Source organism: Pundamilia nyererei, unplaced genomic scaffold, assembly GCF_000239375.1.
Source record: "Pundamilia nyererei isolate P.nyererei 1_Seehausen unplaced genomic scaffold, PunNye1.0 scaffold00070, whole genome shotgun sequence".
NCBI classification, from domain to species: Eukaryota; Metazoa; Chordata; class Actinopteri; order Cichliformes; family Cichlidae; genus Pundamilia; species Pundamilia nyererei.
Window position 1 is genome coordinate 1,913,635 of NW_005187471.1, and position 27,650 is coordinate 1,941,284.

Genomic DNA, 27,650 nt, shown 5'->3' on the forward strand with positions numbered 1-27,650 from the left:
GCTGAGCAGCTCTTGTTGGAGATGCAGCATTGCTCACTCAAAACAAAACATGTTTGTAAGTGCAATATAGCATAGGTATAATTGTTTCTGCCAGAAACTGCAGACATAAAACAAGATGAAAATCATTAGCTAATGCAAAAATAGATTTCAAGACACAGAGCATGCTAAAGGGGAATGAGGCCTTAAAGGAACCAGCTGAGTCACTTACACCTATAACAAGTGCATGAAATAATATATTCCAGCTCTAAACGGTTTGCTTATTTTGACTGAGGTGAGGTTTTATTGTTGTGGGACTTTAAACAGATTAGTCTCAGCCAATGCTGGAGATAGGAAGAAAAAACCCTCCCTTGTTTACCCCACATTTTAACTTTCATAAAAAGATTAAACTTGTTAATGCTCTTCTGAAAAAGAATTAGGACCAGACTGATTGGTCTGATTGGCCTACTGGACACTGAATCTCTCTGCTATTATTTGTTGTGGACTGACCTTTGTTACTGCCCATGCTGGACAGACGGTTTAACACTGCTGTTGGCAAACAGTCCCGGCTGCATAGTTGTCCATCAGTTTTAAGATAATTTCAGCAAAACAATCCATCTTCAGTATTTACAGTTTATAATTGGTTCTCAAATGTTTTTACATTTTATTTAGAACTTTCCTTTCATAATTTCTTATTATGATGTGGTATCATAAATCCTTGTTTTTGTCTCTAGATGATTATTTTAGGAAAATCCCATCATTTGTGTCTGTGGTTTTTTTGATCAGATCCAATTTTATTTTTATTAAATTTGTATCAATTTGAAAAGAAAACATCTTCATTCACAACAATGAAGTGAGATTTTTCCTCTTGCAAAGCTTTTTGATTATTAAACATATGCTCTAAATCTTCCTTTAAACTTCTAAAGCTAAAAGGCATTAAATATGTGCACTAATTTTGCTTCATATTGTAATAGAAGCAGTGACATCCTCTCTTCACCTCAGTGAAAAAGCAGTATGATATGTCACCAAGGTGGATAAATTGAGACCTTGGGAAAGCTTAGAGCAGAGAAACTTCTGCAAACCCATGACAGGCATTCATGTTGATTTGATCAAACTCTTTGAGACACTGGTGCTGTTATGTGAACCTTAGTACAAAGTTAATAAGCTCACTTAATTAGAGTCACAACTTTGGCTAAGTGAAAACAGCTGATGTTTTCTCCACTGATTACAGCAGCCTAGCTGTTGAGGCCTAATGCTACATAATGTAATAAAAGTGCAGGGGGTCTCCGTGAGTCAGCTTGCATGTGTGTACATGTCCTCTTCATCTACCTGTGCATTTTGTGCTATCATAAAGGACTATGTATAAAATTCAGACCTAACAGATGACTCAAGTTTTATGTCTGAACGGAATTTATTGCACTGTATAAAAAAATTTTTTTTAACACAGCTATTTTTTTTAATCTTTGCACTGCACAGTTGCACCGTATATGTTACAGAACTGCAGAAAATGTGATTAACTGTAAATCAGTATACTATAAACATGGCTGCAGCTTGCTTTTGGGGAAAACACACAGAGACAGCAACTGTAATATATCGCATTAAGCATGTTGTTCTACAGAGGTAATCATCTTATCACAGTTAGTAAATATTTGATTAATTTGACACCAATTTTGTACTTTAAATAGGAATTTCAGATATATTTTAAGACGGTTATAGTTACTGGATCTTATCAGTAAAACCTAGAATTTAGAAGGCACTTTTTTATGCTCTGACCCATTACATTGCGATCCCGTTATGTAACAAAACGTTCTGTAGGTAAAACTCACACTTCCATTTTAAAAAAGGGAAATTTGCAGAGGAACGTGGCAAAGTGTTACAGTGTTATGGTTTGTTCAACTGTCCAAGTGCACAAAGTAGACCTTTGTCATTGAGTTTAGCAGATTTGCAGCTTTTCATTAAGAATAAGAAGTCTTGGCTAGTTCACAATGAACAGTTTCCCAGTGTTTCTTTAACTGAGCCTGGTAGGTCTGGACCTTTGAGAAACAGTGCAGAGAGTGTCAAAGTTAGAGTCTGATGTTAAGAGTTAGTTTGCTGATCACATGCCCAGATCACAACTTGTGACCAGGGAAATGTACATATGAATCTCATGCAACATGGTTTATTGATTAGTAGCTGCTTAAATTAGAACCAGCTGACTGAAAAAAAACAGATTACATGAATTTAACTGGAACTTTCAATTCGTATTTTCTCTTTTTTTCCCCTTTTTTTTGTTTATTAGCTGCATCTGGTGCTGGAAATAAGTTAAACACTGCAATCTATAAAAAGCCTGAACATCTTTGGGAAAATATCTAAAAATAAAAAACTGTCCACAAAAATAAAGATCCATAAGTCTAATGCACATGCTTTTTAATCTTATGTGATGTTTCTTAATATCACCATCTGTCTCAAAAGGTAATAACAGAAATTTGTTAAAACAATAATGTAAGCTGCACATGTTTACATATGACTTGGAGAAGTTTAAAGCTTAGTCTTTAGTTAGTTGCTCGTTTTGTGCTGGTTGTGTGTATGTGTTTGTTTGTTTTTGTGTTTGTGTTTTTTTGGAAACTTAATGAGCTTTGCTGGAGCAGATTAAAGTACTGTTGTATCTGTGGCCCTGAGACCTGATTGTTTTATCACTGACATCTGCTGGATAAAATAAATACTTCAACATATTGCATAGACTTTGAGGCATGTTGCACAGACAATGTGGCAAAAGTGAATCTCTGGCAGAAGTTCACCTCTAATTGACATGTTTTTCCTTTGGTGTACATCATTCTTTCTACATACTTGAACCAAAAGAAACGTGCAGCTCAGCCATCACTGTTTATACCACAACGTCACCAACACTAGCCTGTCCTCAGGCGCAGGGGGAAGAGTTCAATAGAAATAAAAGTAGTTCCTACATAAAACTGCCCTCGGGGTTACTAGAAAGAGATATTGCAGCTGGGGCTTTCAGAGCTTTTTTTTGTTTTTTGTTTTTGTAGCTTTGAGCACCACCAAGTTAAGTGCCATTAGTATCACATTCAGTATTAGACTTCTCTCAAGGTTAGAGATCCAAAACAGAAAAATGTGTAAGAAGAAATGTGTTTCATGGGTGAAGTCGCCTTTTAAGTACAAACACAAGATATATAAAAAAGAACTTATTGTTATGCAGAAAAAACAAATTTAAAAAAGTCAATACTTTTAATATTCCTTTTCCAGAGGGTTCCCAAGGTATTCCCAAGCTAGACAAGATTCTCTTCCCAGGTGGGCTTGCCTGGAGCACCTGCAAAGGAAGGCCTCCAGGAGGCATCCAAACCACCTCAAAGTGACTCGTTTTAAGATGCAAGATGTCTGAGCAGCCAGTGGGTCTCAGGATTTATTCCAGGGGTTCTGTGATGGTTAAAGGGGGAGTAAAGCGGGCCAGAAAAATGTCACAAAAAAGCATAGGTCTCCAAGTCTCCGTAACACTGCTGAAGAGACTGTTATTCTTACGATAAATAATACAATTTCAGAAAATTTTTCATAATAATAATACATTTTATTTAAAAGCACCTTTCAAGACCCAAGGACACTTAACAATAGAATAAAACACATAATAGAACAATTACAATGAAGAACAATAAAAGCAAAAAGCACAAGATAAAATAAACAAACAATAAATTCACAGTGAATATGCAGATTTGAACAGATGGGTTTTGAGTTGATTTAAACTGGGGGAGAGAACCAGTGCTTCTAATATCTGGGGGGTGAGAGTTCCACAGCCTGGGAGCAGAGCAACTGAAAGCTCTGCTTCCCGTGAGGGTGTGGCAGAAAGAAGGCACAGCAAGCTGGATAGAAGAAGAAGATTGAAGTGAGTGAGCAGAAGAGGTAGTGCTTAACAGATCATCCCTTCCCTCTAACTGGACAAACTGAGCATAACCATGTCAGCCAAACCACTAGTAGAACCACTAAATCCTAAGCATTCTGGGGCTTTTTCATTAAAGTTGTGTATAATCTTTGTTTTACTTGTTTTTTTATGTGTTATTTTTTACTTTCTTGGCTCTTCATGAAATATCGGATCATTTTACACTTATTGACTGTGAATTTTTGTCAAGTAAAAAACATTTGATCTGGTATATTGAAAATAGCTCTCTGCACCACCCAGATAGATGCTGCATGCCTCTCTAACTCTGTTTGCTGAGCCATCCCTCTGATGCACTCCTTTCTAATCCTGTCCATCCCGGTCTGTCTTCAGCTCTGCTCCTCCACCTCCAGCTCCACCTTCTGTCTTTTTGTTAGTGCCACCGTCACAAACCATACATCACAGCAGGTCTCACTAGCATCTTGTAAAACTTCCCTTTCACTCTTGTATAGAGATAAATGAAATAAAGTGGTCAATATTTCCGTTGCTCAAAGTTGTAGGTGACAGTTAAACTATAAAAACAAAGTTCAGGTTCTAATTTGAGATGTTCTGACTGAACGATTTATTTTTGTTGCCATCTAGGGGTCGATCCTTTGGTCTTTTGCTTTGTTGTGATTTGAACAGACAATTGACCAACAAATGCATGTGTTAGAATTTGCTTCTTGTCATCGACCACAAAAAATGAACCAGGTTTCTTAGTCTTTAAGGATTTTCTAGGATTTTGTGTGAAGGTTTAATTCTGGAATCCTGTTTTGGCGTCTTCTTCTAATGATGTTGAGCTTTAGCTTCTTTTTTAAAATTTGAGTTCTGTTTCCTGTGTGGTTTTTGGAAGTTCTTCTTTTGGGGTTTTTAGTTCCCACAGTGTTTCCCTTGTCTATGTTTCCCCTCCATATTCTTCCACCTTCTGTGTTATCATGTTTAGTGTCTAGTATCAGCTGTCTTCTGCCTAAATTTAACAGTTTGCTTTTTAATTTTCCTTCCCCCTTTGTGAAGTAAAGGATGTTGTGATTGTGTTTCACTTGTGTCTTTTTCCTCTTCTGTCTGTTATTCCCCATTTAGTCCACAGTCTATATATAGTCCAGTCTTCCTCTTTCTCCTTGTCTTTCTTTAATTGTCCTCCCTGTGCTGTGTTGGGGTAATCTTTTTGCCCTTTGTTTAGCTTTTTTTTATTCCTTTTTTAGTCAATACCCAGTTTCTCTTTATGTACTACATTTGTGTCCTCTCTCCATTAGCCCATGACACCAGGTCTTAAGAAGGCGAGTGAGAAATGTGCTAAAAACAGAAACGGTGAAAGAGAACACTACTGCTGGTTGTGGTTTAGTGGGGAATTTTTAACTTCACATGGTTTCATTTATGCTTTTGTCTTAAGAGTAAAGTGTCAGTTATGCTTATACAGCTATAGGGCACACGTTGGCCTTCAAAAAAAATCCCCCGTGAGAAACAATCCCAGTGACTCAGAAACTCAGTAGGCCGATGGAAATTACTGCTCATGCACATGCAGCCTATGCACCGAATGATCTATTCAGCTTGAGTTTCTTTTTCTGGCTGCATGACTGAAAATCACTTGATGGTTGGTGGCTTCACACTTAGATTGTGTTTCATGAAACAGGAAAGGATGTAGAAGTATTAACTAAAGAAGGCAGTGTTTCATGTCTTCTTCTTTTTCTTTTTTTTTAGACTTGAGTTTTTATCATATAAGAACATTTTGGTCCCACCCCTCTGGAAGATAAGCTATCTCAAATACTTCCTCTTTATTTTTTTTAACATGTCGTGTGTCCAAAGTCAGTGACCTCTATCCCTGATGTTATCTTATATGTGCTTTGTCAAGGCCTCAGCACAGCCATTTACCCCCTTCATTGCCATTTCTGTTGATAGAAAACAACACCCGAGAACGCTATCTTTTTTTAAAAAGCAGTGCGGTAAAGGTGATGATAACAGAGGTGAAATGTAAGCACGAGTGTTTCATCTTTATGTTAAATCGTTAACAAGCATGGCTTTGTCCTACTGTACGTCACCTCACGTCTCCACGTGACACGAGAGGAATGCAGAAAGTTTTGTTTTTAAAAACCTTTCCTCATAAGCAGGATGATGGTTAACAGTTTTAAAAAATCACTTGCTCTTAAAGCAGCCGTCGCTCTACTAACTGGACTGAACTCCCATTTTCATGATCGCCTTTAACTACAGAGGACAAGGAAGTATCTGAAACTCATCTACGGCTAACTAAGAACAATACAAGTAAGATATAATAATTCTATAATCATAGCTTCATAGGTTTTATATTCTTTAGGTTTGCTCAGGGGACCTTTTTAAATGTTGTCAGCACAGCATCATGCTACAAGACATTAAACTGTTAGTGAGTTTATACTGCATCTGATAGAAAGGGCGAATTTGTCTTGATGAATCATATGATGCGTGATTTACTACTGATTTAAAGAAAAGGGCCAGTACTGGCAAAATCATACAGCTATGTCCATGTACTTTACACTGTTAATGTTTACAGAAAGTATTCACATCCCAATAAGGCTTTTCAGTGCTCAGAATAATAGATTATGTGTTTCAATAATGTAAAATTTATATTATCTATTGTAAAAATCATTTAAATCCAACCAGACTTCCTTGTGACTGAGTTCATGTCTGCTTTGTATGATGGTGATCAGTAACATGATTTGCTTGTCTTCTGTTGTTTTTGTTGAGTTAAGCTTAAAATAATTTTAATATTATTATTTTTGTTTTTGGGGGGTGGGGCTTTTCAGGAAAGTAGGAAATGAGAGTGTTAAAGTTCCTCAAGTCCAAATCAAACCTGAGCTGCTGCATTCAGCCTTGAGGCTCATGTTTACCTGATCTGCTTGGGAGCTAAACCGTCACCAAAGCTTAAAACACTTTAATTCAAAGTATTGCAACAAAGAAAAAATCCAACAGCTTCTCTGTTTGAGAACTTGTTTGGCAAGTCTTTGACAGACTACACGTCCTAGTGGATCAGGAGAATTCATCTAAGATTACTCGATACTGGAGATGTAGAAAATGTGCCACGGTGCTATGCACTGATTACAAGACCTTTGTGTTTTATTTTGTAAGATGAGCTTAACAGAATAAAAGCTTTACAGTCATTAGCTGGGAAACAGCTTTCTCTTGGTGTTTTTCTGTTTTAGCTTGTAAAACAGGAAGCATTTATGTCTTCAGCAGGAATGTTACAGCCAATTCAGGGTAAAAAGGTCAGGTTCAGCAGTCAGATGTTTAGTTGTAATCAATTAAACCAAGTTTGAGGAGTAAATATTTCTTTTAATTTCAATTTGAAATGTTTTTATTCATTTACTTTGGAAAAATAAAAACTAAAAGCAGCTGCAAAGCTTACTGTTTATTTATTTTAATTTACACAACGCACTGCACGTACTCACGAACCCACAGATGATAATAATCTCCTCAGCTTCATAACGCTGGGGGTTTGTTTTTTTACTTTAAGACACTCACTTCTCCCATCGTCATCATTTTGAACTGCTGCAGACTGCTTTTTTCTGAAAAAGCAGTCTGCTCACACACACAGACACACACCTAGCTGTTCAACATAGTTTAATTTCAACTTTAGTAGCCAAAGAGCCAAATACCTCCCTTAGAAGCTGAAGACTGGCCTCAAACATGACTACAAATGAAGAATAAGGTTGCTCATTGCCTCTAAAAGTTGCTAAACACTAAATATATTGGATGTGATGCTTTTTTTTCAAGTCACGGATAAACCTTTTCTCCCAGGTGAGTAAATCTACCTTTTTTCTGTTTCCTTCCAGCCATGAGAGACAGACTGGGACACCTGCATCAGGTACAGACTGACACTGAGGGTTTCAGTACAGTGCAGCTAGATAACCTATCAGATCATGAAGCAACAGCTGGAGATAATGAGCTGGATGATGTCCTGAAGGAGGCCCAGCTGATACGTCTGGAAATCCAGCAGATCCAAAATGACATCAGAGATCTGAAGGACGTAAACTATCAGGCTTTGAATAAGACTTCAGACTCCATCGTAATAAAACGGGACTCCAACGCAATCGGGGCAGATATTAAACGCAGAGGTGAAGCTGTGTTGCAGAGGCTGCATATGCTAAATAACCTCAGAGGTGAACTGGAGGTCCAACGCGGCAGTTTGGACCCCACAGCGCGCATTGCTCGAACACAGTACCACTGCCTGAGCAACGCTCTGCGGGAGGTGATGTTCAGCTACAATGACACAGAGATGAACCACAGGGAAGCCTGTAAAAAGCAGATCCAGAGACAGATGGAGATAGTGGGTAAGGAGGTTAGCATGGAGGAGCTGGAGGAGATGATGGAGGGTGAAGAATTGACTGTGTTCAGCACCCAGATACAAGGGAAATCTACCCGGTCTGCACTAATGCAGATAGAGAGCCGGCACCGTGAGCTGCAGGAGCTGGAGAAGAGAATCGCGGGGATCCAGGAACTGTTCCTAGATGTGGCTGTCCTCATGGAGGAGCAGGGAACAGGAGTGGAAAATATCCAGAAAAATGTTCAAAATGTTGGTGTGATCATTCTGGAAAGCAGGGTCTATTTGGATAATGCCATTAAATCTGACAAAAACAACCCCTTCAAGAAGCTGTTTTGCGCCTGCTTTCCATGTTATCACAATTAGGTCTTATGAAGCTTTTATTGATTCTGAAATATGGTGAAACTTTTAATGAATCGCACTGGCTTCCAGGATACACCCACAGATGGGAGCACAGTAGATGGCGCCACTAATAGAAAGGTTTGAACACTGATGGTGATGAAGCCAAGTTGCGCTGGTCATCATAAAACAAGACCCACCAATTGGCCGACTCTCCGTATATCTGGGAAGAGCTCCACTTCCTGCAAGCCTGAATTGTATAGGTGCTTAAAAATAGATCTATAGTAAAATATTTATTTAAGGCATTTATCTGTAAAAGCAAAGTGCAATTGCTAATGTAAAGACTCATAGAACTGTTAATATTTAACCTTAAATACTTAAGTTAGGTGATTTTAGATTGTTATTTTAGGTATATTTAGACTTTATGTGATTTTATGTGAAGTTGTAATGCGGCCTTTATTGATGGAAGTATAAAAGTTTAGCCATTAACAGGCTGGTATGACTGTAACCATTAATGATTTCTGTTCAAATGTTGATAAAGCCTTTGCTCCTGTAACTGTATGATACCAGCCAAAGGACAGTGTCAGCAGTCTGGATATCAGCCTATACTAAGTCTGTGTGACTTGTCCCCCTTAAGTAAAATAATAATTTAAAAAAAACCCTTGTGTAACTATCGCTTCTTCATTTCAGCTTGATCTTTATCATCTGTAATTTGAAATTGCGAGAACTTCAGCTTTTTAAATACTCTGATACATTTTCACTTTTTCAACACAGGACTGTTGCAGCTGACTAAATGGAGCAAATGGCCATAGCACTTTTTCTGTTCCTACATATAAAGCAATTATGAAGGCTTTACCTTGCCCAACTACCAAAGAAAATTGCTTATTACAGGTTACAAGACTCCCAGTGTTGTAACGCCCCCCTCCCCCCTTCCCCTTTCTCTCAGAAATGTAAATTTTAATACTCGTTGTATATTTTTAGACCTGATCATTAAAACCACATGTAAAAATATTGGGGTTGCACTTTCCACTTGTGTCAAACACTTGTTCCTGAACACTAAATGTGTTTTATGTCGAGGCTTTCCTTCCGTTTTCAAGGTTAGTGTTGAACTTCTAATCGCGTTTTTATGTTAGTATAATAAGATGAATTTCTTTTTTCGTGCTTCTTGTATTCTTTTCTATCTTCACAGCGAAGAATTTAAACTAAAATGAAAATGACTGAGATTCGTGGTCGACTCGTGAATCTAAAAGGTTTTTACAACACAAAACCTTTATTGCGCAAATTCCAAATGCGCACGATTTGACATAAAAACCACCATATATAATGACTGTGACTGACCTACACCTCCTTCCTGGAATCAAACCCGAGAGGCAGTGAAATGTGTAAAGGGGAAAAGGCGTTATCTTCCGCATTAATACCCGCTGCAGGGTATATGGGCAGTGTAATGTCAGCGTGTCACTTGTAATGTATAGGACGTGATGCAAGACCTCCTTCAAAAATACCAAGTTGACTCTGGTACATGTTGAAATTTACATTTATAACCGAGACAAAAAAGAGGAAATGAGTCTTTCCGTACTCGCCCCTTCTGCTTTTGGGACTTTGATTCTCTAGTATCGGTGGAGGACACAAAAAGGTAGGCTGTTTGCGCCTTCTGTTGTACTCTCTATATAGATATAGGCTCAGTAATCGATACATAGGTGTATTGTATCATACAGGTCGATTTCTGTATCAAAAGATTGCTTTCGAGCTATTCTGTTTCCTCCCGATCTCACCTTATCACGGGAGAGGATGCTTTGCGCTTCTCTGATGTGGTTGTTTCACTTTAGTGAGGATTTTTAACATTATCTACATCACAGTGCACCTCAGGAATGGATTGGTTTAACAGGAAATAACCGCTTCCTGAAGGACAGGAACTTTTAAAATAACTTCTATCTCATGATGATGAGAGTGATACAGCTAAGGAAGTAACTCACCAGTTTGCTTTTGAGGACTTTTCACTGACCTACAGCCACCTTGGATTGTACATCAAAAGCTGTTATCGTTATCTAAAAGTGAGACTTAACATCTGTGCCTTAATGTTAATAATAACATATCAAAAGAAGAACTCAGTGTGATACCAGCCCCTCCTTCTCTCTATTAACAGGAGGTTTCAGTGCAACATTGAAAGGAAATGACCAAAGAACATGACCCATCTTATTTGCTATCCAATATCCAGTTTCATTCTGTAAGGGACCGGAGGTTTTCCACACATTAAAAAAACTGTTACTTAACTTGTGTAGCTTTGCGTGATTCACATTTCAGAATAATCTCAAACATTTAAGTTAACGTGTCAAATAAGTCATTTTAAGTCCTCTCTCTTTATGGCCACCGACCTTTACTCCAATTTTCTTCTGATTAGCTGAAAACAGAGGGCTTGAATACAGATGGGTGGGGCTTCTGTGCTCAAGGCCAGAGAGCTGTGTGCCTGAGATGACTATGTTAAGGATATATGTAAAAAGTAAATGTAAAAAGTGACATCATATAGAGCTGAAAGTAGAAACAACAGTCCAAAGCCTGGTTGTTTTCTTGCATGTGCTGACCTCACTATTTGAAACTTCTGCTATGTTTAATATGAACAGTATACATGTGACAGGAAATAAGATGAAGAGGAGCAAAGCCAGCAAAATAAAGTTGTGCCATTAGAATTTTTGATATTAGTTTTTTATCTAGTTCTTCACCACAGAGTAAAGAGTGCGTTTCCCACAATTCCATTAGCGAGGTGAATAAATGTCTATGACTCTTGCAGGTAAGATGAAGGACCGACTGACTGAGCTGCAGGCCTTTACGCCTGCAGAGCAGGAGTACAAGCCCACGGAGAACGAGAGACTCGCCGGTGAGGATGAGGAGCCTCTCGAGCAACACGCCATTGTGTTTGAGGGTGAGGACATGATGGATGGCATCTACAAGGATGCCCAAGCGATGAGGAAGGAGATCCAGTTGCTCAGAATGGATGTGAAACGTCTGGGGAAGCAGAACACCAGGTTCCTCACATCAGTCAGGAGGATCAGCAGCATCAAGCGGGACTCCAACGCACTGGGACGAGACATCAAGGCCAGAGGGGAGTCCATTTATAAAAAGCTGGAAAAAATGGGGAAGCTGAGCAAGGAGCTGGAGGAAGACCACGGAGTTACATCAGCTTTGGCTCGCATGGTGCGCTCGCAGTATGTGTCTTTGACCAGCGCCTTCCACAGTGCCATGTCTGAATACAATGAGGCTGAAATGGCGCAAAGGGAGAATTGCAAAACCCGCATCCAGAGGCAAGCAGAGATCATGGGCAAGGAGGTAACCAGGGAGCAGATAGACGAGATGACTGAGACGGGCAAGTGGAACGTCTTCTCGGATAATCTCCTGCTGGAAGGGAGGACTGCCAGATCTGCTCTCAACGAGATTGAGAACAGGCACAAGGAGCTGCTGGAGCTGGAGGGCCGCATTAGGGACATTCATGACCTTTTTTTCCAGATGGCGATGCTGGTGGAGCAGCAGGGCTGCATGCTGGACAACATAGAAGCAAATGTAGGGGCAACAGAGGACTATGTAGCCAAAGCTTCAGCGCAGATCAAGCAGGCTGTGAAATACAAGAAAAGCAATCCATGCAAGAAGCTGTTTTGTTGTTGTTTCCCATGCTGTAAATGAGGCGCCACCAGTTCCCGCCCCCTACCAGAACATTTGATTCAAATCCGCTTTCTCTGCAAATGTTTCCACATGAAAGCTTTTTGCTGCTCTAGATGTGTCCAGATATCACATTCTGGTATCATTTTCTTTATTGAGTTGATACCAACTAGTCAGAGTGATTCAAACCACATGCACATATGCAAATATATACAGTGCGATGATGGTAGTTACATTTCCTGATTGCTACTGAGAACAGCTTATGCATACATGACTGCTGTAAAAACATCGAAATTATTATTTCATGTGACTTGCAGCTTTGTTTAGCTTTTAGCTTTGTACAGTCTGCAATATTTAAGCCCATAAAGTATGATTTTATTTATAAATAAATGCCTTGGAGTGGCTATATTTGGACAACTTGAATGTGCATCTACAGCTAAGCTTGGAACCGGTACTTGCTATAGACGTGTTTCTTATTGCAACCATTGCTTCACAAGTGTGTAGAAACACTGATCACAGCTCAACCAGCAATTGTGGTTAGCTGGGGAGGCAAGTTAGATTTGTGAGGATTGTGCAACTATATGTTAACCACCCCCATGTATATCATCACCAGCTACAAGCCAAGGCTGTGCTTTTCCTCCACGTGTTGCTTCACATAAAAAAACACAAACACACAAATATCTGTGTGTCAGCTCCACTTTAGAAAGTCAATGATTTTGTTTATCACTGCCAGACAACCAACGTCACCAAAGCCAGTGAAATCTCTCTAACAGGGCAGTTTGCCTGACTTAATGCGGTGTTTGCACAGGTAATGTTACAGGAGAAACAGAACAGAATGGCAAACTAAACAGGTCAGAGGACTTTCTGTTTGCACAGGAGGCCTATCTCACTGCCCTTTGTGATGGTAGTAAAATTTAAAAACCCTTATTTCCCCGTGCCTCTGGGCCAGCCCATCCCTCACTGGGGGAATCCCAGTCATCAGCTGGTAAACTGAGGGTGTTGTGACTCAGACTGCTGTGTACCTGTGGGAGTTTTCAGACTTAACTGCCTCTGCTCTGTGTTGAAATGAGTTTCAGGGCTGCAATGATTGCACTTCCACAGCAGTGCTGTGCGGTTTCTACTGGGGGCATTTACCGACAAGAGCGCGTTTATTTGAACTGTGGCGTCACGCCTCTGGTAGCTGTGCGTGCTGGAGTCACACGGCTTTATCTGATGTGAGCCATGCGCTGACTGTGCACGTGCACTCACCAGGATGGCCGAGTGGTTAAGGCGTTGGACTTAAGATCCAATGGACAATAGTCCTCGTGGGTTCGAACCCCACTCCTGGTAAAAACGGAAGTTTTAACCGATGTTTGGAGGAAATGCGTGCAGTCTTATGCACTTCAGGACGACTTTACTCTTCATGGTCAGCCTTTCTGCGCTTAAGCTCCCACAGTAATAATTGTCACCTTCCTTTGAGATTCCTGTTGCGAAGCCATTGTTTGGTCTGTTTTTTTCTTACCACGCATGTACTCTGGTTCAGCTAAGAAACTAAGAGAGATTTTGGATAATTACAAGGGGCACGCCTCACTGCCTCACTATAGATTTGAGACTTAACAGGTATTTGATTACACAGTGTGGTCCAAATGCAAACAAAACGGCAGTACAGTAGCAGATATTAATATTTAAATATTCAAAAGCCCCTAAAAAAAGCAGTAGTTGATGTTTTCTAACAGATTTACAAATGCTGTAACAAAAGGAGACGTAATTGCAAAGTAACATGCACGTGAAGAAGCTTTCATCATTGCCATTCTTCAGTGACGCTTTTATTCAAATATTTGAAACGAAGTCAATGATGAGGACTTTTATACTTTATTTTCTCTTCATTCTTATCTTGAATCAAAACCCACCAACCGGGGACCAACAGCTAAATCACATCCTGGCTCATCATCGCAGTGGAAGATGTTATGTACCAAGAGGCCTATTTATATTTCCTGTGTGGACGGTTTCGCACCCCTGATGGTGAAGGTCTGTTTATGTGGTGCCATCTAGCGGTGAGGGAAATATTATTTCACAAATGCTGTATTATTGTTTTCCCAGTTTCACAGACACTGTATTAAATCTCTCAAGACTTTGCTGGCACTAAAAGAAGACAATGTGTCCTATTTATATTCTTCTGCCTTTGCAATGGGTCAAAACGAAGGAATAAAACACAAAGATATTAGAGTACAGTGTGAAATGGCTTTTGATCCAATCATATGTAGACTAAGTGGGTCTGAAGAGAACATCTGTTAGTGTACACCTGATCTAAATATACAGACATACCTCTGATAGATACTGAAAAAGATTAAAAGTCGAAACATTTAAGAACTCAAGAGTCTCTTTATTAAAATGGACCAAAAGTCAAACAAATGAAGTTGGCATACTGTGGTGAAAAAAAACAAAACAAACAAAACAAAAGAAAAAAAACCCATCAGCAGTGATAATTTAACCCAAAATACTGATCAAAATACAGATACACTCCAGGTGCAAAGACTGCAAAACAAAAAGTGATCTGGAGACCTCTTACATGCATGAACATCCACAGAATAAAAGCCTGATTTGCATGCTCAGTTCCTCATTCAACTCACTCTGACAACTTGAACGCCAAAGACTTAGTGCATCTCATCAGGTTTTGTTGATTTCATTCTTTCTGTCTCTCTTTCTATAATATAAGAAAGGACATAAAATGTACTAATATTAATGCGTGGTGCCTGAGAAACAAACTGTATAAATTAGCCTGTAACTGGACTGATTACATGCAGAACAGGAAGGAGTAGCATTCTTGCTGCTTCAACAAAGACAACCTGTCAGATTTAGGATTTAAATTTTACAGTACATGCCGTCATGTGCAAATCAATAATTCAAATCCAGACCTAACAGAGGCAGACTTGCATTTCTTAAAACAAAACAAAAAAATAATAAATGTACCAGTACAAAAAAAACAAAGAAAAAAAAAAAATCACACAAACTGAAAAAGACAGTTTAGTTTTGACACAGCTTGGGCTTTCCTACATCCAAAAGAAAAAGAAACACACACCATACCCATATTTCATCACTAACTAATGACATGTCTGTCATTTTAAACCAGTTTCAAAAAGTTTTTGAAGATTTCTTTCTATATATGGGAACTACAAGTTTTGTTACATCAAATTTCTTAATTCAGACAAAAAAAATAAATAAATTGTTCAACAAGCCCAATCACGAAGATTTATACGTTTAAAAAAACCAAACAAAACCTTACTGATAAACATGAAAACCATGTTATTTCAGCACTGCAACTCACACCACTATAATACTGAAACAGTTCCCCACGGATCCTGTAATAACAAAGCAGCTGACCAGCTGTCGTGGCATTTTCAGCAATTTTCTCAAATACACTACGGTGAGACGAAGCTTCATGATACGACCCTGAGACACCAACAATACGTGAAAATAGCGGACATGTAGTGCCAAAAAGAAAAAAACAACTTGAAAACCATGATAAATAGTGAATATGAACATAGTTAATGGTGCTTATTAAAGGAGGGAAGTGTGTGCCCGTTATTTTTCCTAGAACCTGGCCTGCAGGATTTGTTGAGGTCTGACACTGAGGGGAAGGAAACCACGCTTCCTGCTAACCAGTCACTGATGATTCACCAGGTACATTCATTATTTGACTTCGCTACATTTAGATTTTTGAAGAAAAGAACCTCTAAATAATTGCTGGTTACTTGTCAAAATAGCTGGTAAAAAAAAACCACAAGCCAACCGTGGCTTAAAAAACAAACAGAAAAAAAATAAATAGTACTGACACTCAACTGGTAAATAGTGTTGCTTCATGTCTCTGTACCCTGACTAACAAAGCCGCCTCTTAGTCAGAAGTGTGAAAAAAAGTTGAGGGTGGACCACTGTTGTGACTGCTAAAACATGCCAAAAAAAAAAAAAAAGGTGTGAGCATGCTCATGCTGGTGCAGTTCAATAATCCTGTAAAGTGGAGCACAGACGTTTGGTCAATGTGAAAATGTAGAATTAACGCTGTGAAATCTAAGTTCTAAGCAGTACACACATGGTCACTGTAGGCATCTAAAGAAGATGTCAAAGCGTTCTAGGTAGCAGTAACTGTTCTAGCGTGAAGCACTGGAGAAATCTCACAGATGTTCTGAACGACCTCATGGCGAGAAAAATCAAGTGTATCTCAAGTTAAGGCTCTACTCTTACCAATGAAGCACGGTACTGACTTTTTGATATAAAAATTGTTTAAAAATTCTACACCAAAAACATTCGATATTTACACAGTGTCAGAGTAGGTAAAGATACAACTTCAGTACACCAGGATTAATATCAGAGAGGAAGATACAATGCTAGAACTTCAATTTGCTTTTTTATAGTCCTGATGTGTGACTGCAGCAGGTCAGCCTCAGCTGAAGTATATGCCAGCTCACTACTGGCTTTGTCTTATTTGAGGGATTGAAGACTGTTTCCACTGTGTAGCAGAGAACCACAGGTAAAGTTCAACCAGGAGTTGTCTTTCTGAGGCCGGAAGAATCGTAATGTCTGTAAACACTGGAGGAAAAATGTGCATTTGAGTTCTATAGGACCCAGAGGAGTCTGAAGGATGACCTCACTGTTTATGCTACTGGTTTGAGAACTGAACGTAAACACCTCCCTTCCTTTGTGAGCTCTCTGGTGAAACACATGCATGGCAGAGGGATCGCCTCCTCCCGACGAGAAATTGTGTTAAATTTGCATTTCTTGAGGTGATCAGCCATGCTGGCGATGTTTGCAAATTTCCACTCGTTCACTGTACCAAAGGCTGTGCTGAATCGCCACACCTGAACAGAAATAGGAAAATTTGTTTATTTTCATGTGCTGAGCACAAGACAGACAAGTGAAATTTGCTCTCAGCTGTCTTTAAAGAGTGTGCAAGTGGACAAACCTTGTTTGTGATCTGCCATGAGGGAGACCCATCAGCACGCCGTTTCTTCTCCCACAGCAGAACAACCATGCCACGCATCTGCAGCAGGCTGGCACACACATCTCTCATGATGCGGGACACTCTGGAGAGCTGGCACAAGCTAAAGCTGTCCAGAAAACTTGCTATGTGCTGCAAAACTTCAAATGGAAGACTGCTGAACTGGTCACACTGAGAGCTAAACTGGCAGTTCTTTCTTAGGCGCGTGTCCCCAGTTTTCAACGGCAAACCAGGCTGCACCCCGAAAGAACCCAGGTGCCTGTCGTGGATGATCCGGAAGCCCTGAACAGATGGACAAAATCGTCTTTGGGAGTAGGTGCAGCCGTAGTAGGCCAAGGGGCAGCGCTGCTCCATCCAGCCATTGAGTCCAGCATGAATATCTCCATGAACATTTTTGAAATGAGATGAGAATTCATCTCGTCGGAACAGCTGCCCACACACAAATGTGAACATGGAGCGCTGTTTGGTTTGGTATCGGGCCACACATTCAAGCACTAGGTCCAGTCTGAGAGTGTGGAAGGGGCTGGGGTTGGAAAGCTGTGGACTGGCGTGATCGCAGGCTGAAGCTGAAGCAATATCCCCCACCATGGTGTTGGTTGCAAGAATGGCAGAAGGGAAGGAGAATGTTTGCGTACCAAAATCAATGTGGTAGCCATCAACAAACCTGCTGTCTGAGATCCCTCTGCCTCCTGGAGAATCGCCAAGGCAAAAAAGCAAAGCTGCAGTGATAAGGTCAATGCCATGGAGGCCCATGGGGTCATCTGCTACCTCCAGGTCAGATGTGTCAACTGCCTTGTCCTCCATCTTCGCTCGAAACAAATAAGGATCTGACAGCAGGGCCCGACGTCCATTAAATGTAAACATACTTATTCCTCTAAGCACTTCTACATTCTGTAGCTTACGCTCCAGGCACCTGTACCTGAGTTCAGTGGGTAAGTGTTGCAAGAAGTTATTTCTCAAATGATCGGACAGTAGGAATGGCATTGGAGGTGCAAGTGGTTCTTGTTGAGGCACAGGAGGTTCCAGTGCTACAACAGGCATGTAATTCTGAGGCATCTCTGGCCAGACAAGGTTGGAATCATTTATCGGTTCATCAATGTCGTCTTCCTTCTCATCAAAAAGCAACTCAACAAAATCATTTTCTTCAACCCAGTTGATACCATCTTCTTCTCCATCGTCTATAGCAGCGCTCTCCACTCCGCCCACCGCTCCCAGCTCGCACTCTGAATCAGAGTCACTTTCTTGCATATCTACATTCTTCCCGCCTTCAGCAACATAAATACCATGGCTATCACCATTTTCTCCATTATGGAGTGCTCCACTCTTATCAGTCTTTTCGCCATTTAAGTTTCCAACAATTACATTAATGTCCTTGGAATTAGTGAGGATGTCCAAGGCAGCAGCTAAATTTCTCCTCGTCTCCACTGAAGCCCTGTACAGCTCATTAAAGGGCTCTTCCTCCATTTCCACTGTTGCATTACCTAACACTGTCTCTGGTAAACTTGATGCTGTGGCCATTTTATCACTTTCATCTAATTCTTTATCTCCATTCTTCGACACAGTGGTCGTGACCTTAAGGGACTCTAACAGCATCCTTTGATCCTGCAGAGCCAAAGCCATGTCTAACTGCTCCACCTCATCGAAGTCTTTGCTCAAGTTTTCATAGGACTTGCGATCAGCATAGCTGACAGGCCAGCGGTTCCACTCCATAGTACAACATACTATACTTGCAGGACACGTCTCAAGGTGTTGTGCCATCCTGACCCTTGCAATAGTGAAAGGGCAGCCAAACCCACTGTTGAGGCAAGGGAGGCGTTCATAGGGACACAGCAGACGATGTTCCTCTAGTTTGCACGAGTGAAAAACTGCCCCACAGACAAGAGGACAGCCAATGAGGTCACAGGAAACACCTGTCTCTGGTCTCACCATGCATCTTCTATTGATGCATTTAAGGCAGTGGGGGTGTAGAGTCTCCATTTTTTTCCCTAATGATAGCTGGAGAAGGTGTCCAACCCTGAAACAAAATGATAAACAGATTTGTTTTGTTGAGAAATCTCACACGTCATGGTAACACCCCTGTTTTTAGATTTAGCTGGAACAAAACATGTTTAGGGTTACATTATACCATCTATGCAACCATTTAATAGCACACATGTGCCTTCAAAAAGCCCTGTCACCGATTCCCTCCACATGCACTGTAAACCTTTACGCTATTCAGTAACATTTCACAACACCCATCTTAGGTTTCATGGTCACACCAGTTTTTCCAGGACTTTCAAGGCAAGCCTGAACCCTGACCTTTAGGCCCTGTAACTTGCCCTTAGTTTTTCAAGGAATTCTGGTAACAAGTAAAACAAGAACAGCGAACAATTCAACCTGCCAACCGGGTGCAACACAGCCACCAAAATACTTCTGAATTATAACGCCGGGCTTATTTGGTCATGCTGCTTGTGTAGGGGATTTGTGGGATAATGAACGCAAGCTAAGAGGACAACAATCATATTAAAGACCCACAACAATGCTGCAAGCCCTAACAATGCAGTGCAACAAAGAAGAGCTATTATTCAAGTCTTTAATGCCTTAGTCGGCGACCGCTGTCTAAATTACGCAAGCACAACTGGCTAAAAACACAAACAAAAACACAGCAACAACTCCTAACACATCAATCCATCAACAGATTACATGTTAACAACATCCAATTGCAGCTTGGCAAGTATGCATTTACGTGTCAATGTATAAAGTTAAAGAATGACAAGTCACAAAACTTTCAAAATTTTAATAAGTAAACAAAAGAACATCAACAACATGACTAGCCGGTTAGCATTAGCGGCTACACTTTGTTAGCCTAATTAGTTAGCTAGCTCACAGCTTCTACAAACAACTTACCCGAGTCGCTGGGCTCTCCGAGTGTGCTTTATTTATATTGTCTAACTTTTAACAGCTCCGTCGATGCCTGCAGTACGGAAACTGTGACTACACAAACACCCCGCGGTATTAAATGTGTTTAAATCTTCTTATGAATTGAACAGGCTGCAGCTGCTTCCTCGCTGCTCGGGGTCAGTCGGAGTTATGTTGATCCTGATACTGCGGCGCAGTACTACGTCATCACGTAAACCGGCCGGTGTCCCGGTCATATTTAGGTTTATGGAGGCAGACCTGAGAGCACTGAAATAAACAGAGTGGGAAAACCCCCGAGGGCAGTTTTACATCTATAATCACTATTAGGGTGCTTATGATGCAGTCTGGGAAATTTAATGGGAATAGACTCCTGAGATAATATTAATTAGCTACCCTTAATTAATATTTTCCTTCCAAGGAGACAGTTTCCTGTCATTTTTTAAGTGGTCTCGAGCAATAGTTTTTCTGGCTTTCTAAAGGTCTTTCAAAGTATTTCTTTGGACATTTGTTGCCTTTTCACTAATTTTCAGAGGAATGTTTTTATTTTTGTTAAGCTACTTAACACTGACCTATGAATCATACCAGCATGACAAGGCACTTAACTCAAGGAGTGAACCATTGTTCTGACACACTTCGTTACTAGAAGCCTGTGGCAAAAACACATAATTTGTTCCAATTTCTTTTTTGAATCTACAGAAAGTCAAAGACAAAATGATATAATGGGCATAAAATACTACTGTTGAACCAACAAGGTGATTCCCAAAGAGCCATTAACTGAAAACGTAGCTCATATCATAGCTCATATCTATCTAGACAGCATGGTGTGCGGTGTGTCCTTAAAAAAAACTTAAGGAAACTGGACAAACGGAGGACAACAGAAGAAGTATCAGGTATAAAATCTGTCTGCAGCTGGCACAGAATTGGCACAGAATCGGAAAGTTGTGGCTTTAAGAAAGAGGGAAAAGCTTATTAAAGACCTGAGAGATGCATCTAACTCTACTATGCACCAAATCATCATTAGACATGGTCCTAGTGGAAGGGTGGCTGTGAAGAAACCATTCTTATGGAGGTAAACTGGAATAAAAGGCTGCAAACTTTCACAACAACTTGACTGAAAATCAGTGGCAACAAGTCTGATAGTGTGGTGAATCAAAATCGGTATGTGTGGGAGGAGGGCAGGAGAGGTACACTGCATACAGAATACTTATATGCTGCATTTCTATGTGTGTTTGTGCATGATTCATAATTAGTTTAATCTATTTCCCATTTTCACAGCAAAAACATAAAGAAATGAGTGGTGGCTCTAGACTTTTGCATGATACTGTATGTAGGCATACAAGTAAAAATCAGAGGATGCTTAAAAAACTCAGAAAGACTAATTACATTTTTATGCATAAAGATAAAAAGACTGGGGTAAAATTATAACTTATCCTATCATAAATAAGTCTGATTACTGTTCATGTCATATCCAGGAAGCATTAACAGCAAATTCACATCCATTTTCATTAAACGTGAAACACGATTAAACATGATTAATTTAAGAACATTGTTTTATTTACATCTGCTATTTGGGTCACGTGTTAAAACTAAAACCACGTGACCCAAAACTGAGCAGCATATTTGTGTGTCATATAACATTAAAAAGTAAAACATTAAACGTTCGGGCATGTTTTTTGTTTTGTTGCTCTGGATCATATTCAATTGAAAAGGCACTATAGTTGCTTTTTGAGTAAAAGCCACACATGCAAGAAAGAATTTACTTCAGTGAAAATACAAATGGTACACAGCAGTTGAATTAAGTAGCACAAAATAAAAATAATGACATAAAGCACAAGTATCTTAATATCAGGAATGTGTTTAAGAGAAATAATTATTACCCACAGCTTTTTACAAATCAAACAAAAAAATTTTCTAATGAGCATAATACACAAAACATATAACATTATTATAAAAACGCGTGTACGTATGTTTTCCTGTGTCCATTTACTAATTCTATAAAGTCCATACAATTCATGAGGCCACTTCTGAGATGTGATGAATGTTGGACAGGGTAAGCTGTGCTTCCCGTGCTGGGTAGAAATGTCTGGAGCGAAGCCACAACCTCCCAAAGACTCCTGTTACCAGCAGCAAGACAAGCAGCAGTCCTCCGAGGACAAAGGTCTCCACAGCTGGGACTCCTCCTGCATCTACACACAGGTGGGTCTGCATGCTTATGAACTGCTTACAGTGTCTGGAATCTTTAAACTATGAAGTTAAACTATATTAACTGCAAAGACTGAATTAAAAAACATACCTAGACTGGGATTTTCACTGGGGTTTAATAGTCGTCTTATGGGTCCGTAAGACACTGTATGGGACAGTGGTATTTCTCTCCGTGTTCTCAGTAATCCATCTTCACCGGAACAGTTCTGTTTGGCAAATACACGAGTGAAATGTGAAATTTAAAAACCAACATAAGCAGTCAAATATACAGTCATAAGCACTGTATATTTAAAATGATGGCAGCTCATATGGCTGAAAACCACTCCTAGGCTGACGGGTCTATATTGGTGACATATAGCAGGCTACTTGTCTGAACTGGCTCCTGACTATCAGTTTGAGGAATGGGTGCAGCATGAGGTCACTCACAGGCTGACACAGACCGGGACCACTGTGGCAGATCTGGACGTTGCAGTGAAGGAAGACGTTGGTGTAAGAGCTGCCGACAAACTTAAACATTTGTATCCTGAACGTGGCCTCTGGGCCCTGACCGTTCTTCAGCACGCTCAGAGTCTGGTCGTTGGTCAACACTGGACAGCTAGAGGGAAGGAGACAAGTCTAAGAGGCCTGCTGATAGCAATGAAACACGATGCTGCACTTTAAATATAACAAAAGGAGAAACAGCTAATAAAAAAAAATGCAAACATAACTTGAGGTGATACAACACAGAAGTGTTTGAGTGCTTTCATCTCTTCACCTCTTTAGCTCTGAGAAATCTTGGTGCATTTCATAACTCTGCTGTTGCCAACAGTACCAAATACTGCCTGGTTGTCAAGGGCATGCACAGCTGTTGAAGTGAAATGCATGTGGCCTCTCAGCCAGGAGTCACATGACCAGCCTGTGAGATTTGTTGTCTGGACAGCTCTCTATGCAACAAACTCTCTTATTTCAGATTTCAACAGTGCACCCATAGGAGGAGGTGGAACTGTTTGCTAATGTGATGAAACAACACAGCCACGGAGAACGCCATAAACAAACTTCCACACCTTCAAAGTATGTGGTGTAAACATGGCAATCATGCATTTTCATCTGCATTCAGTTTAAACAGTCCAGAGGCGGACCTGTCCTCGATGAAGGTGTACTGAATATTGCTGTATGGATCACTGGTCGGCGTAGCCCAACATCTCTCCATACGCAGCTGCAGATGAGAAGGTATCTGTGACACAGACAGAGTTCGGCAACGGTCAATTAATTCCTTAAACAGGACAAACAGTTTTCCATAACGCACAACAAAATGATGACTCATAGTAAGTAAACAACAGATGTACCAAGAGATTATAACAGCACGAAAGAGGACTCAAATGACTGTCTAGTCATGGGTGGAGTGTTAGATTTCCAGCACTGGTTGGAAAACTACCCACAAAACATATTGCTTAACCTTGTGTAAGAGCACACCCAAACTAACTCAAAAATAGCTGTGAATATTAACAACACTTTGAATGCTTAACAGTCAGAGCCAAGTATATATAATCCCTGTTAGATATTAACAGATATACTTATCCTGCCAATCAAATGCAAATACAACATATTGCTTTTGTGCATCGTTCCAATTTGCAAATATATAATACAGCTTGTTAAGGTGAGAACTACATCTTTACTATTTGGAGGTGAAAAATATACTAAACTGACATTTCACTGCGATTTACCATGAAAACTTTTACAAAGATGTTATCCTCCAGAGTCAGCGATGGCACAGTGGTCCACCTGTCCTCAAAGGCTTCGTCTTTGTACAGCAGCATTGACACTGAGAAATTCCCATCCTCAGTGTTCAGAGTGATAGGTCTACAGAGGCAATGGGTTTATTAAAATAGGCCAAATGTTGAGAACAAATCATTCTCCAGTTGGAGAAAAGTCAGAAAAGAAGAAAACATTTACCTGATGTCCACTCTGATCATGTTTTTTCCATTGGGCTGTTGGACCATGTAGTTGATGGGGTAGCGGCACGCAAATGTTATGTTGATGTAGTTTCTTGTGATAATATCTGAGTAGTTGTTGTGTATGGTGTTTATGAACACCATGTGTGTGTCATCTGAGGCCTATGGAGAGAACATAGCATGTGTGATGGTCAGTGAGGGGAAATGTAGTTTGTTTACTTTACCGTTACTTTTTAGATTTTTATAGAAATAGAAATCAATAATGCTGTTTTAGGTAAGAACAACTGCAGAAACCTGGAATAGAAATTAAGTGATGGGCTGATTAAATAGTGGAGATCTTAAGAGAATGTCTTTTATGAAAGTTTAGAAGTTTAGTTAAGTTTGATGCCTTTGTCTAACTAATGTCTGGATTGCGACATCATAAAAGACATATACACACACGAGTCTAACATAATGCAGGTTGGGCGGCCTTTAGTCTGCATGTTAAAGTATCCTTGGGAAAGATACTGAACCCTGAGTTGCCCCCATGCCACCATATTCATCAGGGTGCAAGTGTGTGTGAATGTTAGAAAGCACTTAGGCATAGATAAAAGCACTGTGTGGATGTTTGTGTAACTGAGTGAAAGAGACTTGTATTAGAAAGTGCTTTAAGTGTTCAACTGAGTAGAAAGGTGCTATATAAGTACCAGTCCAACTTAACATTTAACAATACATAAACTCTACTGTGGTATATATGAATACTGGCAAAGTGGATTTGCTAGCATCACCACATTAATTTTTTAATTCAATTCAGTTTCATTCATAAGGTGCCAAATCACATAACAATTAGATCAAGGTGCTTTATACTGTAATGTAAACAACCTATAATAATACAGAGATTAAGTTAAAGTTAGGTTGAGTAGTCACTGGGATTAAATACTCTTATTCAGCTGTCACCATCCTTTTAAAATAAACCATAAAATGGGAACAGGTGAAAAGCTGGTGTGTGAAGTTTCTGCAGGTCCCTGTTGAGATGCAGGGTGGTGACCATGGTTACAAAGCAGGACAAACTGTCTTTACCTCTAACAGTTCAACATTTTTTACTACTTCTTGGTAAACACTCAATCGCTCCCCCGGGGCAGCCTCAATGAGACGACCACTAACAGATCTCGCAGCAAACTACATAACCCCCCACTGCTACGTGCACTTATCACGAAGGCTCTGAGTCTTATACATCCAGAAATGTCAGCGAGGAAACTGTAAACGTGGCGTCTCTGATGGCAGGGTGTAAAAGGTGCTACGGTCAAGGTGAAAGCATGACTGACAGCTGTGACATTCTTCTCCTTTAGCAACAGCCCTTTTTCCTTCAGAGCATACTTACTTTCCTCAGCTTCTGTGCAAAAACCTTGTAAATCGCAGAAATTGAGTACTGAGAGAACTGCTGAAAGCCGTGTTAACCTTTTAGATGGTTTACAAGAAAACTTTTAAAGCATTCCAAGGATTTAAAGGACACTTATGTGTTAAGCAGTGGCTGACTTTCAGTGTAGAGCAGCTGGATTAAAATAACCGTGAGCCTCATTGCCCACGTGAATGCTGATAAATAAGAAATACAAGGCCATTCAGAGTCCCATTGATGCTTTAAATGAGGCCCTGTCCTGTTATAGGCAAAAAGAACAGCTCTGTCCGTCTTTCTTGAAGAAATGCCACTCCTCCCCTTCTTTTCTCTTCCTTCCCGTCTCTCTGGGTTCAGCGCGTGTGCCTTTCTCTGTCCATCTATTATACTTGCTATGAGCTAATTTCCATACAAAATCTGAACACAGAGCCTCATAGTCCACATTCACAACACAGTAGAAAGAAGGTGATGGATCATGGATCTGAAGATATTCCTGCAGCACCTGTAGACCCTTTAATTCATTATGAAGAGAATTCTCTTAACATTAATGGAGGTAGTAAAGAGTAACTTGTCTTCTTATCAGATTTACCTGAATTTAATATCTGAGTTCACTCTTAAAAGATCACCTGAAGGAGCAATCCTCTATTTTTTTTTAAGGCAAATCAAAGATGGATCATACCATTATAGTGCCGCAATCTGACAGATTTGTCTTAATGCTGAAAACATAGTCCTCTCCGACTACATCACCACGGCACTCCGGATCATTTAAATGCAAATCCCAAGCCTTAAAAGAGAAGACACAAAGCAAATAGAGACAAATATGTAATAATTACTCAAAATGACACAGTGCTCTTTGGCATTATTAATGACTGGTCAGTGATGACTTACGTAAACAGGAGGAACTTTGTTGAGAAAAAAAGCGCTTGGAATAACAAGCTCCATACGGTCGTTGGTGCAAATGACAGTTTCATTAAGTTCTAACAGTAAAAAAAACAAACAGTTATTTTATCAGTCACATTTTACACTCGGCACCTATAAACAGGTATATTACTATTTAACCAGTCAGCACCAACAGTGTAGCCACCAATAAGTAAATCAACCAAACCAACAATATCCAAATATTAGCTTTAGAATGATTATTTTCCTCTTTTGTTGAAAGTTATACTATGACTCAGTACTTGTGAGCATTATGTATGTATATACAGGTCATTTTCTATATATTTTTCTTAAAAATTAGCCTCAATCATTTTCAGAGAGTCAAGACCTGAATGTGGTTGAAACCCGTCACTGCATTTAATGTCAAGGCATACAGCTTTTGCCAAAGGAGGCACCAGTTATACTCCAGCTTTCACTGGACTTGGACTAAATCCTCCTCTCTTGAGTTAGAACCTTTTTACAATTATTGCAGCCAGTAAAACAAAACAAAACATGCTAATCAATAATCAGTTTGTTTTTTGTTCATCCCCAGATTTGTGGGCTGTGAAACGTGTGCTCACCCTCCGCCTCAGACTCCAGATAGACTGCCGAGGTGACCATCCTCATGGTGAGCAGTAGCCAGACAAAAACCAAACTGGCAGATGCCATCTTCCCTCTGCTTTCTGGTAGCTCAGCCACTCCACTACCTTTTGGCTCCTTCTCTGACACTCTGTGAATCTTCTGGGAGCTATTCACCACAGTCTGACACCAGAAAATGTAGTACCCCTCTCTTACTCCAGCCCCTTGAAAACTAAAGAACTGCGGCCCTCCCTCAAGCCCTAAAAACACCAGCTTGAATGATGCCCCCAACAACAATGAGATTCCACGCATGAATAGGGGGAACCGGGGGAGTCCAAGGTAAACACGCATGTCACCGCCTACTGTGGCGACGTTCTCTTAGTAAACATCTTATGACCGTTTCTTACTACACAGACTAACAAGAAGTCTGGTAACCATGTAAAAAGGAACACCAGCACGAGGCTGTCCCTCTTTGTTGTCTGGACATCTTAAAATCTTTACAAGTACGGGAATCGCAGTCAGTCAGGTGAAAAGAAAACGCATTACAAGTCAAGGGCAATTCGCTAACAATGCCAAGTACCAGTGAGTGCATGTGTGTGGCAGAAGAGACCATAAAATACAAGAGAGGA

The 27,650-nt window shown here is 40.1% G+C and overlaps 3 protein-coding genes and 1 non-coding gene across 4 annotated transcripts; 3 read left to right on the plus strand and 1 right to left on the minus strand.

Moving 5' to 3' along the window:
• The first annotated feature begins 7,679 nt into the window (after positions 1-7,679).
• LOC102211121 (syntaxin-11-like) lies at positions 7,680-8,748 on the plus strand. Its single transcript, XM_005736779.1, has one exon. It carries the CDS (start codon positions 7,680-7,682, stop codon positions 8,529-8,531), a length of 852 nt encoding a protein of 283 aa, XP_005736836.1. The 3' UTR covers positions 8,532-8,748.
• Positions 8,749-9,887: 1,139 nt separating this feature from the next.
• stx11a (syntaxin 11a) lies at positions 9,888-12,830 on the plus strand. The gene is made up of 2 exons (XM_005736644.1): positions 9,888-10,137; positions 11,290-12,830. The coding sequence occupies exon 2, from the start codon at positions 11,295-11,297 to the stop codon at positions 12,174-12,176; it is 882 nt and encodes a 293-aa protein (XP_005736701.1). The 5' UTR covers positions 9,888-10,137; positions 11,290-11,294; the 3' UTR covers positions 12,177-12,830.
• A 568-nt stretch (positions 12,831-13,398) lies between these two features.
• trnal-uaa (transfer RNA leucine (anticodon UAA)) lies at positions 13,399-13,481 on the plus strand. The gene has a single exon. It is a non-coding gene; the product is annotated as a tRNA-Leu (tRNA).
• Positions 13,482-15,105: 1,624 nt separating this feature from the next.
• fbxo30a (F-box protein 30a) lies at positions 15,106-20,179 on the minus strand. The gene is made up of 3 exons (XM_005736645.1): positions 20,011-20,179; positions 17,089-19,138; positions 15,106-16,984 (listed from the first exon to the last, which is right to left on the minus strand). The coding sequence occupies exons 2-3, from the start codon at positions 19,099-19,101 to the stop codon at positions 16,781-16,783; spliced, it is 2,217 nt and encodes a 738-aa protein (XP_005736702.1). The 5' UTR covers positions 19,102-19,138; positions 20,011-20,179; the 3' UTR covers positions 15,106-16,780.
• Positions 20,180-27,650: the final 7,471 nt, after the last annotated feature.

Coding starts and splice junctions, on each gene's coding strand:
- fbxo30a (XM_005736645.1), bottom strand. CDS start 19,101: ATGGAGACTCTACACCCCCACTGCCTTAAATGCATCAATAGAAGATGC. Junction 16,985..17,088: donor CATGGCAGATCACAAACAAG/GTTTGTCCACTT, acceptor ATTTCTGTTCAG/GTGTGGCGATTCAGCACAGC.
- LOC102211121 (XM_005736779.1), top strand. CDS start 7,680: ATGAGAGACAGACTGGGACACCTGCATCAGGTACAGACTGACACTGAG.
- stx11a (XM_005736644.1), top strand. CDS start 11,295: ATGAAGGACCGACTGACTGAGCTGCAGGCCTTTACGCCTGCAGAGCAG.